Genomic DNA, 21,835 nt, shown 5'->3' with positions numbered 1-21,835 from the left:
TTGTGGAATGCAATCACATACTTTATCAACCAATATAAAAGTATATTTAATGCTCTACATTTATTGAACCACATACAACCATCTTAGAGTATGACTACAACATCATTTGCTAATCGTACACAAAAATAATTTTAAATAAAAATACTGCAAGTCTAAACAAAAGATTGCTTCATGTTTGAAGATGTCTAAGGCAATTGCTTGTGATATTGTTCATTGCATCAAGTCAATAGATAGCATCAATCCAAAAAAATCCTGTAGAAGACCATAAATTACTATTCCAAAAATATATATTTTTAAAATGTTTACTGAAGAATATATGTTTGATATTTGAAGTGATTTTAGAAGGATAAACTGAAACTAATCTTTAACTTGCTGGATAGTCAAAAAACACTGATAATAATGCTATTCCTAAATGATGATGGACCAAGAAAACAAACTTGCAGCCAGGTTCATAAAAAATGGGAATAAATTCTTTATGACTTTAAGTTGGATTTGTTTTTATGTTTAAAGATGTTTAAACATCAGAGATTAAGAAAACTTGAATTAGAGCAATGAGTCATAAAGAAAAATTACACAACTGAAAGCATGAAATTGTGGCAGTACATAATTGCAAAGTGTCAAATAATATATTTGTTTCAATCATATTTTTGAGCATCTGTGTAAACATGAAGCATCATTAGAACAAATCTGCTTTTTTAAATGGTGTTGTTTACTAATAGTATAACGGATAAAAATTTCTTCCAATAAAAACATCTATAATATAAAAACTGTTGTGAAATGATAACCAAGCACTCATACTCATTATTGATGCTCATTTAAACTATCTTAAGCAATCGAAACAAAACAAATAACAAATTATTGACTTGTCAGTCTGATTTTTTTAATGTAAATCCATTAACAACTTTTTTTTAGTTGCAGACTTTAAGTGCATGGTGTCTTTTCTTAAATATGTAGTTTGGCATGACAAAACATAAGGTAATCTGGTCTACAACTTTTCAAGATTAAATTAAGAACACGAAAGCTGTAATTAAGATGCATAAGATGTAATTGAGAGCATAAAAGTTGTCATTAAGAAACATAAGATATAATTGAGAACATGAGAGTTGCAGTTAAGAAAAATAAGATGAAGTTGAGACCATGAAAGTTGTAATAAAAAAACATAAAATGTAATTGAGAACATGATAGTTGTAATTAAGAAAGGTTTGCAATGCTCTTTTATTGGCAACATTCTTCTCAATCGAAACTAAGTTAGGAAATTTTTATTTTACACTGTCTTTTTTAACTCTACCACTAATATTACTATTATCATTAATTTACGTTTTATAAATCTTGTAAATAATATTTATAATGATAGTGAAAGTGATTCAATTGTAGTTGCAGTTTTATGGTTATTGTCCTAAGTTTCACTAATATTATGTTTATTTTAATAATTGCTGTCATAGTTATAAACTTTAGTAGAATTATTTTTACCATAACTTTAATCATTAGTTATTTTATCATTAATTTTTAGTGAAGCCATTATATTATAGTTACTATTTGTAATGTTTTTGTATTTACATTATTATTGCAATTATTAATATTATCTTTAATTATTAGTGCTTTATTTTCCTTTTTTTTTTTTTTTTTTTTTTCATTGTTATTTTATTTTTAATACTTTTTATTTTTAATTTATAGATTTTTATTTTTTCAGGTGTCACTCCATTGACTAGTTTTTAACTATATGAGTGACATCTAACCTTATTTATGCGAGTTTATAAAAAATTGTAAATTTTCATATTTTATGGTTTAATAAATGGATTAATAATATAGATTTTCAGAATAAAGTTTTAAAGATTTTATTGTGCATTTGATGGAGGTTAGGGCTACTGCTCTTGATATACCTAAAGCTTTATACAAAGTTTGGCATGCTGGTCTTCTACATAAGCTTTTTTTCATATAGTGTATCTAGGAAAGTTTTTGAGATCATCAAATCTTTCTAACCATTTTATCATTTTATTAAAATCATTCTTAAAGGCCAACACTCTTCTTCATTACCAGTAACTTCTGGGAGACCTTAAGGCTCTATCCTTGGTCCATTTTTTTCTTATCTACATTATTCATCTTACCAATAAACAAAGTTACTCTTTTAGCTGATATCCTAACTTTTTACTCCTATCTTGACAAAAAGTCTTCTCTTTTCCATTGCTTAGAACAGGCAGCTGATCTTGAATCTGATCTCACTTCTGAACAGATTAGATTTTTGTTGAAGTTGAAATTATGCAAATTTCAACTTTAACAAAACTCAGTTAATTACTGCAAACAACTCTTGCAATACTGTCGACATTCTCATATTAATAAGTAGCAACCCTCTCATCGAATCCTCCTTTTTACGTCTTCCTAGATTATTGTTTACTGGTGACCTTTCATGGACCATATAAAAATTGCTAAATTAGCATCCACTAAGGTTCCTTCCCTTTATTGTGCTCGCCAGTTTCTTACTTTTGGTTACATTCTCTACCTAAATCTTTAATTCGTAATTCAGTCAACTAAAACTCATTTTCATTTGACTCGTCATTCACCAAATTTTTTCATGCATCTGTTTCAGCATGGTTTAAAAACCTTTACTTGCTTAGTTTTTTTCCCTGCACTTCAACTCTTTAAAACTCTTTCCCATCTTCATGTTTTGCAGACTCATACAACCAACAACTTTTCAAGTCTTCTGTCAAACAATTCCTTGCTTTATAACGCAAACCTTTTTTTCTAGTATTTTCCAACTTAGTAGCAGTTGCTTGCAGTCTTATTGGGAGTAAATCAGAATTAAAAAAAAAAAAAAAAATAGCTTAGCATTGTCAAAAAAAAAAGTTATGCAAATGTGTGTCAACCTGGTAATTCAAAAGTATGTCAACCAAAAATAGTATTTGTTTTTGATAAAAATGAATACTTTTTATATTTTTGCTGAGAAACGTTTTGTTAAAAGTCTTTAAAAAGGCTTAAGCTTTTTTCATCATATTTTTTTGTTAACAAAAGTTCAAGTTAAAACATTGTTTTTTTAAACCTTTAAAAAAACACACTTCTTTTGAGATCATGCTTTACATTTTTTTTTTGACAATTCTAGATTTTATTTAACAATATTATATTTTTATATATATAGATAATTAACAATATTAGATTAATAGGATTTTATCATAAATGCTAGAGAATTGAACCCGAATATCTTTACAACAGACGCGATGGTGAAAAATGAGTTGCATATTTGAAATTAAAATGAGACATGCTGTATGAAAAACATATTTTTGCTCAGGAAAAACACAAAAATTTTTGGCCTGTATTATTTATGCTCACTATTAAAATAAAACAAATAAAAAATTATTAGTAAATTATTTTCTGTGTAATATAAACCAAATAATATGTATTTTTAGCTGCACTTGTAAACTGCATTTGGAATTAGAATGATTTTGTCAGTGTATTATGCCCAAACAAGCGCTTTAGGTGCTATAATTTTTATTGCATCAAGTTTTAATAATGTTTAAAGAAACTTTACTCTTTTTTAAATAACTTTCAAAACTTTTTTGTTACCTCTAATTGCGAATCTAAAGAACACTATACTAGTTTCTTTAGATCAATTCTGCTTAACAGCGTTAACTTAATTTTAGTTGAAAATGTTTGAAAAAGTGCCTAAATATACTATAGATTCTAGCTCTAATCGGTTCTAGCACATATTAATTTAATATAATAGTCAAAACACAAAATATCTATCAATTTTCACAAAAAATATTAGAATAAATAACTATTTTAACCTTTTGTTACAAATACAATAGGTAAGTTTGTGTACCTAGGGTCAGATTTTTTTTAATGCCCCAATACAAGGCTCCAGACATTCTAAAAAAGATGAAACTGGTATTATCACATCTCTCTACTAATCACTTAGTATTAGTATAAAAATAGTGACTTAAACTATCATAGTCCCTCATGTTGAAGGGTTTAAAAATTAGTGGCTCTAAGTACATTAGGCTTTTTTTAATAGCCACACTCTGAAAACTAGGTTTAATTCCATAATAAACTGACAACAAAGATGGATCCATAAATTTGATTACAATTTACTTTATCTTAGATTGTTTTCAACAAATTTATTTGGTGTTACTTAATTGCAACACTTAAATAAATAACAAAATTGACTAAAAGATCTGAGCAAAATTGACAAATATATCTATGTATAAAATGGTAGCCCCAAAAAAACCAATAAAAAAAAAAATTCTGAATTAGTCAAAATTTAACAATCTACCTTGTAATCAAGCAAATTCTTTACACACATATGGCGCAAGGTACAAGCAAACTGTATGGCTCTAGATACAAGAAATGATAACCTCATTGAAAATGTCATCTATCAACAAACCCTGACTGAGAGGCAACTTATTGAACATTGCATTTATTACTTAAGTAACAAGCAATATAATTTATTAAAGCATTTCCTCTAGAAACGTAAAACAATCAAAAATACCAGCAGCAAAAATTTAATTAAGACCCTCAAAATTACAAAAAGACCCTAGGTACATGAACTTCTCTTATAATATTAAAGAGCTGTTTTAAATAATTTAATTAATAAAAAAAACCTGGACACGTTGTATTCATACACGGTAGGCTTCGTTTGGCTTCTTGTTGTGACTTAAGCAATGAATTTAAAATGCTGTATTTATAACCAAGCCCACATGTTTTACTACATTCACTCCACGTGCTCCATTCACCTACATAAAATGACATGTAACATTTAAACAAACATATTTCATTAATTATTTTCTTATTATCTTTTTTTAATAAAGGTTTTTTTTCAGCATAAAAGGTTTTATTGCTAAAGCATGAAAAAAATTGATTAGAATATTAATTTTACTAAACTTAAAAGTTCAGATTCAAACTATTAGTTTATCAAATTTCAAAATAATTAAACTAAAACTTAGATAATATAAAAGATATTAATTACAGCTAAGGCTAAGAAAAACCCAATCACTCACTATTATTATTATTAGAAATAATTACTTATAAATGCAAAATATGTATGCTAGGAACATACTAAAAAATCATCTATTATATATGCGGTATGCAATTACCTACTTTATCAACCAATATGAAACTATATTTTATGCTCTACATATATTGAGCCAATTGTAATTCAATCATCTTAGAGTATGACTACATCATCATATGTTAACCGTACACAAAAGTAACTTTAAATAAAAATACTGCGAGTTAAAACAAATGATTGCTTTATGTTTGAAGATGTCTAAGACCATTGCTCATGACATTGCTTATGATAGCATCAATCCAGAAAAATCCTGTCGAAGACAATAAATTACAATTCCAAAAACCAAAAACATTTGATCTTGGCTGTGAAGGACATAAGATTTCAAACTCAAACAGTTTTACTAAACTGTATTCTGGTATAAATGTATAGTGCCTGCACAGTTCAACAAAATCTTGTTAAAAACTTTAACTATATATCATATCTGCTACATTAAAGCCATATCTCAAAAGTCTCAAAAAATCATTTGTGACTGCCTCAATATTTGCAAAGAATACAAAAAGTGGACTTAAAATGTAGTGACATCATTTATGATGTGTAATATTCTGACTTAAACTGACTTAAAATGTTGTCACTACTTTATTTTTTTTAGGAAAAAACATATTTTAAAAATTACATAACCAAGAAATTGTATATGCTTTAAATAAAAAAGTTATACCTTAGCTGGTATTTTTATTAAAAATGGTAATTATTTTTTAATTTGAGTACTTACATTAAAAAAGCTAATTTTTATTGAAATTTGTTTAGATTGTATGTGCGCACGGTAAGTAAAGTAGTAGAGTGAGTGGATTTTTTTAAAATATTTTTATTTTGTTGAAATCTAAAAAAAGTTGTAGAAAAAATGAAATTTTACAATTAGTTAAAAACAGTCAAATAAAAAAATAAAAATCTAATAAGAGCTACCTCCATAAACTTTGATTTGAATATTTCTTATTTTTGATTGCTTCTGACATAAGTCATTTATAAAAATATTGTCAGATTAGTGCTAATAATCTTTTATTAGCAGTGTATTTAATGTACAATATGCATAGGGGTAGTAAAAGTGAGAAAGGCAGAGGATGAATAGGCCCCTCCTCACAAACTAACTCAAAGTCTCACCACTGTCCTTGCCCTGCAAACCGCCAACACTGGTTGCTAAGCCCCAACTTCCATAATCATACTGTGTCACTAACATCATGTAAAATGGAACGTTAAAATGAAAAATTTTAAAAGCATGCATTAAATGAGCCTTGGGATTACTTACACATACCGTTTTTACGAAGTTGTAATTTTTTTTATTTTTTATTTTTCAAGCGGTTCAGATTATTTGTTTTAAGTAAGTGTTGCACCACCTTAATATTCAATTAAAAGTCTCAACTTTAATTCACGAGTGTGTAGATCACAAACAATCCAAACTAATAGTCTTACAACACTCAAATATAAAACGTGAAGCTTAAAACTTAAACTGAAATTAAAATATGATTTTAGGTAGCTACTAATAGTGCTAAACTTACTTGCTCCTTATCTGGAAATAAGTGAGATAAAGATTCATTTTTGTCCTGAAAATCAGTTAATCTTTTTCATTCTTTTTGTTTTTTGATTGCTATTTGTCTTTATTGTTTTGTTTCAATTTTTTAGAACTCTTTTCTATCTGCACCATGAATATGAAAAGTTTCAATGCTGCTAACTTTAGTCCTTTGAGACTGGATTAACTGAAACTCTAAAACTGGCATTTTCTTTCCTCTCTTTATTAACACTTTATATGAGCTTTTTCCATACATTCTGAATCATATTTGTACTCTGAACATGGGTTTATAGCTTACACTTGAAAAAAAAAGATGTTAAGAAGCTTAACTCATTTTAAATATTAAATCTTTCTTTTTTTAGCTTTTTTTCTCATGTCCAGTATTAAAATCAACAGCTAACTTCCATAATTGCATATGGTTTTTAAAAACAGTAATTTCATAAATTGCAACAGGATATGTAAAAGGTGCATTTGCTTTCAAACACATAAAATGGGTAACATCAATTACTAGCTGATCTACAGTATAAGTTTTATTATTTCTCTTATTGATCTCATTTTAAAATATACCATACATACAATATTACCAAAGTAGTAAAAAACCTGAATCGTAGCAAAAAAAAAGTGCATTATTAAAATAAGTGTACGGCTTTGAAAATGGCATCATTTCAACCATTTTCAAAAAGTGTATGGCTTGGATAGTATGGTTTCATTTCAATCATTTTTCAACATGTATATTATTTGATCTTTTCCACTATCATGACACGGTATTAATTTATTTTTATTTCAACAAAGAAATAATAATTATAAGGTAAAATCTAAGCTTAATATAGCTCATTTATTTTGCAAGTGAAATCTTCGCGTAAAATAAAGCATATCTTTTTAAATAACTAATTTTTCATACTTATCAATTCTTTATTGTCAATCCATGAGTTGAACAACACGGGATACCCATACCACTTTACTAATGGTTTGTTTTTGAATTTACCAATTCCATTTTTAATCCTAAATATGTTTTGGTCAGTTTTCTGCAGTTCTTGTTCATAAAAAGTACCTTGTATTTCTTCACCATTATCGTCAGTTATTTTATACGTTGGTGGATCTGTGAACTAATACTGTGACACTGTAAAAACTTCTTCAGTCCATCTTGGTGTGTATCCTTTTTCAAACATGGCTTTCTTTTTTACTATCCTTACTCTATCACCAATTGAAAACCTCGGTTTTACACACTCTGATTGTGCATTTCCATTTAGATTTAACCAAACAGTATATTTATTCTTTTTATCGCTAGCTGCAACTGGTGTCATTTTAATTAAAGAATGCTTTGTGTTGCTGTATTTATTTACCATTTCATCTAAAACGTCAATATATATTTTTTAGTAGAATTAGCTGAAAAGTACTTAAACATTTTTTCTTTCATTGTTCTATTCCAACGTTCAACTACGCAACTTTTTTCTTCATTTTCAGTTAATAAATAACTCAATACCTAACGCTTTAACATGCTTATTATAAAATTCTAAGCCTTTAAATACCCAAATTTTTCGACCCTTTCTTTCTTTAAAGTTTTTATTTAATGCATTAGCAACATCAACTCCAGTTTTACTTTTCAATGGAACAATTCATCTATACTTTGAAAAAACATCAATCACCATTAATAAGTATTTTATATTGTCATTGAATTTGGAAAAAGAAATTTATGTCAATTAAATCAGCAGCCCATATTTCATTGATTCCATTTACAATAACTTTTCTTTTTCTGAAATGATTTACAAACTGGCCTATAAAGTTCGTTTGCAAGTTTGTCAGTCCATTTCAATTCTGTATCCTTGTCTTTTTCACTGATTGTTGGTGGTTTTTTTCGACAACTTATTCATATGGGTTCAAAGAACCTAATCTAAACTTTGATTTAGATGATATGATAGGTTTTATAATACCTCCTTCGATTCTTTCACGTATTGTAGGATTTTTTATAGCATCCATTTCTTCAATCATAATTGTATCAGCTAAATTCTTTTTGCTGTATCATTGAAGTATTTATAAACAAGATCGTGATGGTAAGCTGCATTATCAACTCTATCTGCAGGTTTACTCCATTCTTTATACGCGTGAGTAGAAATTAATCGTTCATTTAAATTAGTACCAGGACCTGCAAAGTTTATACCAGGTAAATGTATCTCACCTGGAAACTTTAATCATGGTAGTTTTATTTTACTTGTTGCTGAATTAAATGAACCAACTAAATCACTTTCTGTTTTTCTAATAAAAATTGAGTTTTTGTTATTTCACAAATAGCAAAAGTTCCATGTTGCATATTTCTATTGTTTTTACTCACAACATTTTGTAAGTTTAGTGTATTTGTTTTGTTTTCTTTTCTGTTTTGTTTGACGCAGTATATTTTTATACATATATAAAAAAAAAAAATTATATATAACATTTTTATATATAAAAATAAAAATCTTAAATATATTAAAATGGATATTATAGATTTGTCATGGAATGCGAATAAAAATAAGAGAAATAATAATAAGTTGTTTCCTAAGAGTGTAAGAGGAATTATTGTTGGTAAGTCGGGTTGTGGAAAAAACTTTAATATTGAATTTACTTTTGAGACCTGGTTGGTTAGACTATAATAATTTACATGTTTTTGGAAAATCTCTTTTTCAACCAGAATACAAAATCTTAAAACAATCTTTTGAAAAAAAGAAACTTTTCTTGAACTATTTAAGTTACAAGACAAAATAGAAAAATTTAATGCAAACCTTGAGCTTATAATTAAAGACATTTTAAAAAATTTAAATGAGAAAACAGATATGAAGTGCAAGTTTATTGAACTAGCTGAAGATGTACCAGATCCTGAAGATGTCGATATTCATAAGAATAATTTGATGATATTTGATGACTTACAATTAACAAAGCAAAATAAGTGTGAAAAATATTATATAAGAGGAAGGCATAGTAATGAAGATTGTTTCTATTTTGCACAAAATTATTTTAGGTTACCTAGGCAAACTATACGAGAAAATACAAATTTATTTGTTTATTTCCACAAGATTCAAAGAATTTAAATCAGATTTGTAATGATCATGTTTCAAGTGATATGTCAAAAGATGAGTTTAAAAGTTTTTATAATAAAGCTTGGTCAGAGCCTCATGGATTTGTTATTAAAGATCTATCTTCTAAAAGTGATTATGGAAAATATAGAAGTGAATTAAATTGTTGTTATATACCAACTTGTTAATTTTATTAAAACTTATAAAAAAAATTTTATCTTCCATATAAAAAAACAGAAAACGGCATATTATTTATCAGTGAGCGAAAATAACAACATTATAAAAGCTATGTTTGCTCCTAATATTAGACTTAAAGAAGACAGAGAATATGAAATGGCTCGAGTTAGTTTAGAGACATATTACAGTTTTCCTAGTATTAATTCTTCAAACAACAATTTTAGATATAGCGCAAATAATGGATCAACTTGGAAGTATATAAACATTCCAGATGGATGAAATGAAATTAATGATATAAATAAATATATTCAATTGATTGTGAAAGGAAACAGTGATGCAAGTTCAGGAGTTGCAAATATTACAATTAAAGGAAATAATAATACATTAAAAACAGCTTTAACTATTGCAACTAGCTTTAAAGTTGATTTTACAGCTTCAATTCCATTAGAACTATTTTTGGTTTTGACAGTCGAATATATTTAGCAGGCTACAATATTTCAACTAATATAGTAAACATATTAAATTTTAATGGTATACGAGTAACAAGTGATATAATAGGATCATCGTATATAAATGGAGGGACTGACAACGTTATATAATCATTTTTTCCAACTGTAGGTCCTGATTATAAAATTGCTCTAGAGCTGTATAACTTAATTTATTTACTAGTAACAATAAAATAATATCAAAAATGGAAAATAAATTGCTTATTTAAAATGAAAATCTTTTGAATTTACAAGAAGAAGAAGTAACTATTACATTTCATATAAAAGAAGTAAAGATATAAATCGTAAATTAATTTTTTTGTAACTTTTTAAAATAATTTTTTATATTACATATAAAAATGAATAAATATACTAATATTAAAATAATTGTATCGCAAGGGCAATTAAAAAAACTTAAAAAGCAATTGAAGATGGTTATGGTGCTAGTATTAAGTTATCACATTCAGATCTTAATGGTGAGCATGTATTAGCTGTAACAGATTATCAATTGAATAGAACTTAAAAAGCATATGAAAAAGGTAATGGCTTAATAATTACTTTAAGTAAAACACAACTAGTACACAATTCTCAAATAGGGGGAGGATTAATTGGAGCACTATTAGCTTTCCTTGGCACGGTTGGAAAATTTTTATTATCAAGCATTGCTCCAGCACTTGCAACAGACCGATTAACAGGGGTAAGTTCAGCAGCTGGATCAGCTATGGTTGATAAAATTGCTGGAAGGGGTATTGTGTACTTAAAAAAAAATGGAAAAGGAGTTAAAATGACAGCTGCAGGAATTGGTTTATATTTGAGACCATGGTTTAAAGGAGGTTTTGTAGGTAATGTGTTGTACTTACGTAATGGAAATGGATATACATCAACAGGATCAGGTTTATTATTAGGACCAAATTACCATTTGCTAATATTCCATTTTTGATTATGTTGTGATTGCTCGAAATTATTTTGTAATTTTTATAAAAATTATTTTTTATATTGCATATAAAAAGAAATGCCAAGAAATAACCCGCCATTACATAAATTTATAAACAAATGTATTCCAGATGAACCTCTAAAAATACTTCTACATTCTAAGGAAAACATAGATTTATAGCACCCTTCAGTAATAATAAGTGAGAATGAATATGAAATATTTTCACAACACGACATTACAATGAAATCTCTATCACATCAATATATTCTTTTAAAGTTTGGTGTAGAAGTTAATAAAGGTGTTGCGTTAGTTTCACTAAAACAAGAACTTAAATTAAAAATGTTAAGTTTATAAGATTCTGTAACATCAGAGTCTGTGGATGATATTGTAGTAATGTCTTTAATAATTCTGATTCTGATGCATTAATTAAAAAAGGAGATGATTTATGTTTTCTTAATTTATAGTAAATAATTTTTTTAAAATATTTTTAAAAAAATTATTTTTACTTTTTAAAAGGTATAATATATATTCAAATATACATGTGCAGAGTGAAAATGATAATAAATCTTTCAATAGAACTTATTCAAATCTTTCAAGTGCGCCTGATGAAAAAAATAAGATTATTACTGCACATACGTATTGACTAAACACAATTAATGAGATTCAAAAAGAAATAGAGCGTGAGAGAGAAAAGCAAAATATGCTAAGTAAAAAGTATCATAGAGCTGTAAAAATAATTTTAGCAATTGATAATGTATTACTAGCAAGCACTATGACACTTGGAACTATTGGAATTGGCTTTTTAGCAACAATAATTGCAGCACCAGTAGTAATTGCATGTGAGGGTGCAGCATTAGGAGCAGCTGTTTTATAAATAATAGGAGGACAAGTTAATAAAAAACTAAATTTAAAAGCAGAAAAGCATGAGAAGAATAAAGTACTTGCTGATTCAAAACTAAATACAATAACTGGTTATATTTCTAATGCTTTAGTAGATGGAAGTAGAGATGACAATGATTTTAAACTAATATTTAGTGAACTTGAAAAGTTTAAAGTTATGATTGAACTAATTAGAACAAATGCAAAAGAATTAATTGATGAACAAACAAAAAAATCATTAATTAAACAAGGAAGAGATAATACAGTTAATATATTCAAAAGCAGATTCAGTAAAAAGGTAGATGTAAAAACACAAAATAATTTATTAAAATAAACCGTAAAATGTTAAACATAAAACATAAAACACAACATAACTATTTATAGTGTGTTTCTTTTTATCTTTTTTTATAAAAAAAGCAAAATGTCATTTCTAAAAATTGAAGATCCTGAAAAAAGAGATCAAATTGTTAAAGAATTCTTAGATCATAAAAAAAAAATACAGAATGATAGTTTATATGGAAAGATGGGTGAAACTAATTTACAGTTAGGCTTAGAAAAAATGTACAAGCCGTTAATTGATAGTCAAGATGGAATAAAAGAAAACATAAATAATTTGCAAGATCAAGCTAATAAATTTGCACTTACTTTTTCAAATTCTTATCCTGAAGCAAGTAAAGAGATAATGATAACTGAAACTAAAGAACTATTACCATCTCATGAAGAAAATAAAGGTATAAATATAGGAAAAATTACAACAGATTATCTAACCTTGTATGCAAGTAAAAAAATTGCAGATACTACATTTGGGGTACATTCTAGAGATGGTATATTATACATTGGAAAAAAACCAATACATATAAATGATAATGATATGATTATTGATGATGAAACATATTATGGTACTCCTGGACTTTGGGAGATGATAGCAAAGTTTAGTCCTGATGAGGAAGATTACCTTAAAAATTATCGAAATATATTAATACAAACAGATGCAATTACTACTGGTACAGGTAAATCAAAGGCATCTTGGATAAAAAAGGCAGTAGAAAATAAATAGAAATAATAGCACCCATTTGAAGATTTAAAAAAATATCTAGAAAGCTAGAATCAAATGGAAATGGAATTGGAGGAAGAACAAAAACACAAACTATAATTCTTCCTAGCGACCCTGATGCATTAATTAAAATGCTTGAATTACGTATAGCTGCATGGAAAGCAGGTAACACTGGAGCAAGAAATGAAGCTGTTGTAATTTGTGATAAATTATTTCAACAAGGTATAATAGATAGTTCACAGTATAAAGCAATACAAAATAATTTGTAATTATATATCAGTGCATATTAAATAAAATAATAGTACATAAAAAATGCTAATAGTTCATAATAAGAGATTTATAAAGAAACATGTTATTGGAGGAAGTGGTATATTTAAAAGTATAAGAGATTTATTTAAACGAATAAAAACGTCAAATGTAACAAGAGTATCATCAGCTATGTTAAAGAAGTTGGCTACTACTAATTTAGGAAAAACTGCAATAACTGCTGCTAAATCATCAGGAAAAGAACTTTCAACATCAGCGATAGAAGCTGCTAGAAATGCAACAGTTGAGAAAGGAAAACAAATAATTGATAAAGCATCTTCAAAAATAGTTTCACAACCTGCATCTAATAAAAAAATTAATGAAATAATTTCAAATTTGGTTGGATCTACAGATCTGATTAATAATGGATCTGAAAGCTCTTAAAAAAATAATGTAGATGATATAACAAATATAATAAAATGATGATAGGTTCTGCAATAAGATCAGCAAAAAGATCAGGAAAAAAATTATCAGATGAAAATGCTATAAAAATAGAAGATCTAGTTAAAAAAGGATGAGGTCTTCGACTTGCGTAGATTTAACTTGTTGAATTAATAAGCTACGCTTAAGACCTCAATTAGCTACGCCTTAGACTTGCCAAATTTTTTATACACATAGTTTGTTAAAAATTGTTAATCAAAAAAAAAAAATTTTTATTGAATATAAATGACAAAATGACAACTTTTGAAATATTAAATTTTACAGAAATGCTAAATGTAGATAATGGAATTGAAAGACTTGAATTGAGCCAGCTGCTTGTACAAATCTAAATAGCCCAGGAGAAATAAAAACCAATGTTGTGACACAAGATATTTAAACACTTCCATCTGAATCTTTTCTCTTATTTGAAGGACAACTTGTTAAACTTGCTGATTGAACAGCTTATGCTAATACAGATGCAGTGACGCTGACAAATAATGGTATTATGCATTTATTTAGTCAAATATCATACCAATTATCAAATCAAAATATAGAACTATTAATCACTCAGGTAAAGCAACTACAATGCTAGGAATGCTTAGATATCCAAACGACTTTCAATTAGCGCTAGGATTAAATCAATTGTGGTATAAAGATACTGCAACAATAGCAGTACTTTCTGTTAACTTAGAGTTTGCATTAAGACAAGCATACATAATTCAGAAACCAACTACAAAAGGAACATTTTCATTTTGCATACCTTTGAGGCACATTTTGGATGCTGTGATGATTACGACAAAGTTGTTTTTGGATTTAAACATACAATAACTCATGTAAGAAAAAATTATAATGACGCAATTTTTAAGCTTTCTACTGTAGCTGATGCAAGTTATTCTTAGTAAAATATCATTATTTATACCACATGTGCTACCAGCAGATGCAGAAAGGTTTAAACTTTATAATCAAATCACATCAAAAACTAACATTCCAGTATGTTATTGCCAGCGTCAGTGTGATACTGTATCTATTCAACAATCTAGTAGATTTTTTTGGGATGTATGCACAAAGAAAATACTGAAAGACCAAGATTATTGTTGCATTTCAAATAAATAAAAGTGGCGACCAAAATGCTAATCCTTCAATATTTGATCATTGTGACTTGACAAATATCTCTGTTTCTTTTAATTCTGAAAGATATTCTGCTGTTGATTATGATTTAATAGAATGAAAAATTTAATGGAATAAATGAATTGATCACACACAGCAATATAACTCCACACACAACAACAGCAATATAAAACACACACTATAACAATATATACACACAGCAATATAACAATATACACACAGCAATATAACAACATACACACAGCAATATAACAATATATATGCAATATAACACACACAGCAATATAACAATATTTAAAGACTATAAAGATTTATACCCAATTTTTGTTTCTGATGTTAGTAAACAATAGGAAAAATTACATATCAGGTTCGGTACAAACAAAAGTTACAGCAACATTTAGTACAACTGCTCCATTAGGTACTGAAGTATTTGCAGTTACAATATCTAATAAAATGTTACAAATGCAATCAGACAGAAGAAATTTTTATTCTGCTTATTAAATTTTTTAAAAATTAAATTTTTTGAAAATTAAATTTTTTGAAAATTAAATTTTTTGAAAATTAAATTTTTTGAAAATTAAATTTTTTGAAAATTAAATTTTTTGAAAATTAAATTTTTTGAAAATTAAATTTTTTGAAAATTAAATTTTTTGAAAATTAAATTTTTTGAAAATTAAATTTTTTGAAAATTAAATTTTTTGAAAATTAAATTTTTTGAAAATTAAATTTTTTGAAAATTAAATTTTTTGAAAATTAAATTTTTTGAAAATTAAATTTTTTGAAAATTAAATTTTTTGAAAATTAAATTTTTTGAAAATTAAATTTTTTGAAAATTAAATTTTTTGAAAATTAAATTTTTTGAAAATTAAATTTTTTTGAAAATTAAATTTTTTTTTCTTTATATATTAAAAGAATGAAATACACAAAGTAAAGTTTAGAAAATCTATTAAAAGAAAATAACATTTCAAAAACATCTGACAATATTGCTTCGTTGCTAATGATTGCTATAGATAATGGGTTGTTAGATAAAGAATCAATTATGACTGAAGTGAAAGAAGTAAAAGATAAAAGATCAGTTGGGAGACCTACAATACATCCAGTGAAAGAAGCAAATAAGAAAAAAACAATTAAGCCTAGAATACATCGTAAAAAACAAGAAAAAAAGAAATAGATCCAAAATATGAAAGATTAAGAATAATTAAGAAAAAATCAGTCACTGATAAATTAACAAACATGGAACTGGAGAAATTACAATATATAAATCATTATATAGTGCTATGCGTTAAACTAAGCATAGGTAAAGATATCTTGAATTACGTGATGGAAAAGTTGATAATGGATTTAAGATTGAAATATTTAAATATAAAAATTCTGAGAAAGATTAATTTAATAATAAATAAATAAAATCTTGTCATATAAAAAAATGGAAAACAAAAAGGTCAGAAACTGTGAAATAACTATAGAATTATGTAACAATAATTTACTTTATTCAAATAAAGTAAATTATTGTTATAACATTCAAAATTGAAAAAGATGGTGAGTTTAAAACAGAAAGAGTTATAAAACCTTCTTATAGAATTAGAGGGTGGAAACATATAGAATGTTTATAATAAATATATGCTAAAAAATTATTTACATGTGCTTTGCAAATATTTTTAATAAATAAAATCTTGTCATATAAAAATGGAAAATATGCTAGATGAATCTATTCCAGATATAGCATCTTCGGAAATTTTAACCCCTACACCTTTTGTATATAGAATATTGTCAATTACAAAAAAGCATGAGATTTCAAAATATAAAATTATAAATTATTATTGTAGAATACGAGGATATATTTAAAAATCAGAAAAAATATGACAAGATTTTTTTTTAAATAATTATTTAAAGAAAATGAAAATTAAAAAAAAAGTCTTGTTATATAAAAATGAAAAATAAAAATATAAGAGAATTAAAACAAATCGCACAAGAGAAAAAAAACATTATTATAGAATGAGAGAAAATGAATTATTAGAAGCGTTCAATCCTGTAGCGCACACACCTGCAATTATAACGCAACCTACACAAGTTAGGAACACAGATTGAACAAAAAACAACTCAATCTACTGCAAGTTGGCTAATGTTGTATATTTCTAATGCGATTAAAGATGCAGTCAATACATCTACTTATTGGCTTATGTCATATGTGCCTAATACAAATAAAAATACAGTGAATACATTGGCAGCAAAAAAAGAATCAACTGAAAAAAGTAAATATAATTCTATTGCAGGTTAGATTGTATCATACGTACCTGATACAATTAAGAATAAAGTCAATCAAAAAGTCAACTCATTAAAAAATTTACACAATAAATTGGAAGTTAGAAATAAAAATGAACCTAAAAATAAAGTTGAACCTAAAAATAAAGTTGGAGAAAGAAAACCAATAAAATTTAAATTAAGGAAATCATCTGTTAAAAATGTTACAAAACAATTTACAGCTTAAGGGATTGAAGGTTGCAATGGTTTATCCTTCATAAATGCCGCTAAAAATAGCGCTATTAAAGTACTAAAAGAAAATAAAAATTTAAAAGTTTATATAGTTCTCTAATGTGAAATGGAGTGTACTGATATTAGAACAGGAGAAACTATAACCCCAACTGGTGTATTTAGAACGAATAATCAATTTGCATTAGAAATAACAGATTTAGATGAGTTTTATGAAATATCAAAGCATAAAATTTTAGAATCATTATCATTACATCAACAAGCAGGATCAGGTTGGAGGTTTGTTTCTGTTGAAAAGATGGAAATAAATATTATCGAGTATAATCCTATTAATGCTAAATCATACATTCCACTTGATAAAAATTTAGCAAATAAAAATGTGATAATTAATATAAAGAATAAAGATAATCAATGTTTTAAGTGGTGTATGACAAGACCATTAAATCCTAAAGATAATCATCCTGAATTTGTAGATAAAGAGCTTAAAAGTCAATCTAAAAACATGTATTGGGAAAAAGTAGAAGTTCCAATATCATTAAACCAAATTAAATAATTTGAGAATAACAATACAGATATCAGTGTCAATGTAAATGGTTATGAAAACTCAGAAGTCAATATTTTGCATGTGTCAAAAAATTATGATCGTAAGCATTTAATAGATTTATTATTATTCTCAAATGGTGAAACTAATCACTATTGTTTAATAAAAAGTTTAAGCAAATTACTATCTTCACAAACATCTAAGAATCAACATAAAGTGTATTATTGTAAGAATTGCTTATTAGGACTTAAGTCTGAAGAATCTTTATCTAATCATAAAACGTATTGTGAAACACATGATTCAGTACGTATTGAACTTCCCCCACTAAAATCAACAATGCAATTTACTAATCACAATAAATCAATGATGGTTCCGTTTGTAGTTTATGCATACTTTGAAAGTTTTATCAAACCAATTGACACTTGTGAGTCAAATGTGAATGATTTCTATACTAAGTAATATCAAAGACATATTCCAAGTTCATTGTGTTATTCTATTAAATGTTTTGACGAAAGTATTTATCAAAGCAGTCCAGTTACATTAACTTCAACCAATAAAACTGATGATGTTGCAAAAATTTTTGTTGACAGCTTAGAAGAAGATATAATAAAAATTTATAACAAGAATAAATTTCCAAAAAGGATGATATTTACTGATGAAAACAAGCATGATTTTAATGCAGCAATATCATGTGGCATTTATGAAAAACTAAATGAAGATAAAGTACGTGACCACTGCCATTTTACTGGTAAATATAGAAATGCTGCTATTAAAAACTGTAATTTTAATTGTAAAGTTCCAAGATTCTTTCCAGTACTATTTCACAATTTATTTGGTTATGACTCTCACTTAATTAAAAAGAAATTATCAGGAGGAAAGTTGAGTTGTATACCAAACAATGAAAAAAAGTATATTGGCTTTTCTAGAGAAACTAAAGTTGGTGAGTTTATAATTAAAGAGGGTAAGAAAATTGAAGTTAAACGTGAACTTTGTTTCTTAGATAGTTATGGATTTATGCCTTATAGTTTAGATGGTTTATCAAAGAATTTAGCAGAAGAGAGTTGTAAAAATATTAGAAAATTTTATTCAGGTAAAAAATTAGATTGTTACTAAGAAAAGTTGTATATGATTGGGTCGATTCTGTTTATAAATTTTCTGAAAAACAGGTATCACCAAAAGAATCATTCTTTTCGAGACTAAACGCTGAAGATATAAGTGATGATGATTACTCACATACACAAAATGTATGGAAAGATCTAAATTGTAAAACATTTAGAGATTATCATGATTTGTACAATGCTTCAGATGTACTTTTACTTGCTAACGTATTTGAAAATTTTTGAGATCTTTGTATTAATGTTTATGGTTTAGATCCAGCTTGGTACTACACATCACCAGGATTAGCGTGGGATGCGGTATTAAAGAAAACAAAAATAATATTAGAGTTGCTAACCGATTATGATATGATACTAATGATAAAGAAAGGTATAAGAGGCGGAATTAGTATGATATCGAACAGATTAGGAACTTCTAATCATAAGTACATCGGTGATGATTACAACCAAAGCAAACCATCAACATTCATTCAATATCTAGATGCTAACAATTTATATAGGTGGGCAATGAGTAAACCACTTCCAACTCATGGTTTTAAATGGCTGGATGAAAATGAGTTTTTGAACTGGAAATCAATTCCATGTATACTAGAGGTAGATTTAGATTACCCTGAATATTTACATAATGAACATAACAATTATCCACTTGCATCCAAAAGGGTAACTGTTAATAATGTTAAAAAATTGGTTCCTAATTTAAATAATAAAAAAAATTATAAAGTACATTATGAAAATCTTAAATTGTATGTAAGATTAGGATTAAAGATTACAAAAAATCATAGAGGAATAAAATTTGAAGAATCAGCATAGTTAAGTAAATACATTTAAAAAAATACAAAACTTAGAGCTAAATCAACTAATAAGTTTGAAACATAATTTTTTAAACTCATGAGCTATTTAGTATTTGGAAAAACAATGGAGAATATTGAAAATAGAGTTGATATTAGATTAGTAACTAACAGAAATGATGCTATCAAATTAGGATCAAAATCTAACTTTGAAAGTAGAATAATATTTGATGAAAACTTAATAGCAATACATATAAAAAGAACAAAATTAAAATATGCTAAGCCAATTTGCATGGGTAAGTGTTTATTAGATTTGAGCAAGACGCTAATGTATGAATGTCATTATGATTACATAAAGAATAAATATGATGATATAACAAAACTATTATTCACAGATACAGATTCTTTAGCATATGAAATTAAAACAGAAGACATTTATGCAGATATTGCTAATAATATTGAAAGCAATTTGATACAAGTGAATTTAATAAGAATCATCCTGCAATTAATAAAGTAGGTTTTAAAGTTGGAGCTAATAAGAAAGTAACAGGAATGTTTAAAGATGAGTCTGGAGGAGCACATATTGAAGAATTTGTAGGACTCAGATGAAAATTGTATTCTTACAAAGTACACGGGGACGAGAAGAAAAAATGTAAAGGAGTAAGAAAAAATGTTGTTAAAAATTATATATCACACGAAGATTATAGAGATTGCTTATTAAATAAATGAATGTCATAAGATCTCATTTACATAAAATTTACACAGAAGAGATCAATAAAGTAGCATTAAGCGTAGAAGATGATAAAAGACTCATTTTAGATGATGGTATACACACATTAGCGTACAGACACTGCAAACTAAAAAAAAAAAATTTATAGGTCAAAGAGGTAGGAGAGGCCAGAGCATAAGAGGTGGGGGTAGGAGAACCCAAGGGGGTGGGGTAGGATAGCCCAAGGGGGTCTAATTGTCTTTTGGAAAAAAAAAACAATTTATAAGTATAAATGGAAAATAATAGCAATTACCAATCTTATTATTGTAAACTTATCAATGTTGAAGGAATAATTTTACCAAATGACCCGCTAACAAATTTTCAATTGATCAAAGCAGCAAAAGAACTAAAAGTAAAATATTTTCGAGGTGCATTTGTAAGAGATGAATTACCTAAAAATACACAAAGAAATGAATGTGGAATATTAAATACAGGAGAATCAAGTACGCAGGGATTCCACTGGGTTTGCTGGTACAAAGACGAAGATAAAAAACTAAGTTTTGACTCTTATGGACTACCACCACCAGTTGAAGTTTTAATTATTTAAAAAATCAGGTTTATTATAATAGTGATAGAGTTTAATTTGGAAATACCTCATTCAGAGGACACTTGTGTTTATATGTTTTAAAAAAACTAGATGAAGTATCTGATTTTCAGAATATTATTAATAATCTATGGTAACTTTTAAAAACTTTATAGTTAAAAAAATTTTCTTTATATATAAAAAACAAAATGACTGTCGATAAATTTGGACGCGGTTTTAATTCAGCGATAGCTGTAGATGGTTTAATATTGTCTCAAGCTACTTACTTGTTCATTAGGAGAGATGGACATAATAATGCAACTAGTAATATTAATATGAATTCTAATAAATTAATAAATGTAGCAGAACCTACTAACTCACATGATGCTGCTACAAAAAATTATGTTAATAATAAAACACTTAATCTTAATGAGTTAGGAATAATAGCAAATTCAAGCTTAACATGCCTAGGATTAAAAGAACAAACTATTCCACCAAATACAGGTCCTGATACAACAACAATTTTTGCTCAACCTTCTGGTCCTGCTATTCTAAGAAAACTTTGGTTAGCATTCCAAGGATTAGATCCTAATCATAATGTTCCAGGCAATGTATTTCTTAGAAT

At 26.8% G+C, this 21,835-nt stretch overlaps 1 protein-coding gene across 2 annotated transcripts in view; it reads right to left on the bottom strand.

Annotated features, from left to right (window-relative positions):
- The window catches only part of LOC136092128 (coadhesin-like), a 104,680-nt gene that overhangs the window by 16,370 nt on the left and 66,475 nt on the right, over positions 1-21,835 (bottom strand). The window contains exon 4 of one of the 2 annotated variants that reach the window (XM_065819848.1): positions 4,611-4,721. In XM_065819848.1, the coding sequence (XP_065675920.1) occupies positions 4,611-4,721 (111 nt within the window). Of the gene's footprint in view, positions 1-4,589; positions 4,722-21,835 lie in introns of both variants that reach the window. The other variant, XM_065819847.1, reaches the window with a different exon arrangement.

Source organism: Hydra vulgaris, chromosome 15, assembly GCF_038396675.1.
Source record: "Hydra vulgaris chromosome 15, alternate assembly HydraT2T_AEP".
Classification (NCBI taxonomy): Eukaryota; Metazoa; Cnidaria; class Hydrozoa; order Anthoathecata; family Hydridae; genus Hydra; species Hydra vulgaris.
This window is presented reverse-complemented; position numbering and strand designations above follow the sequence as displayed.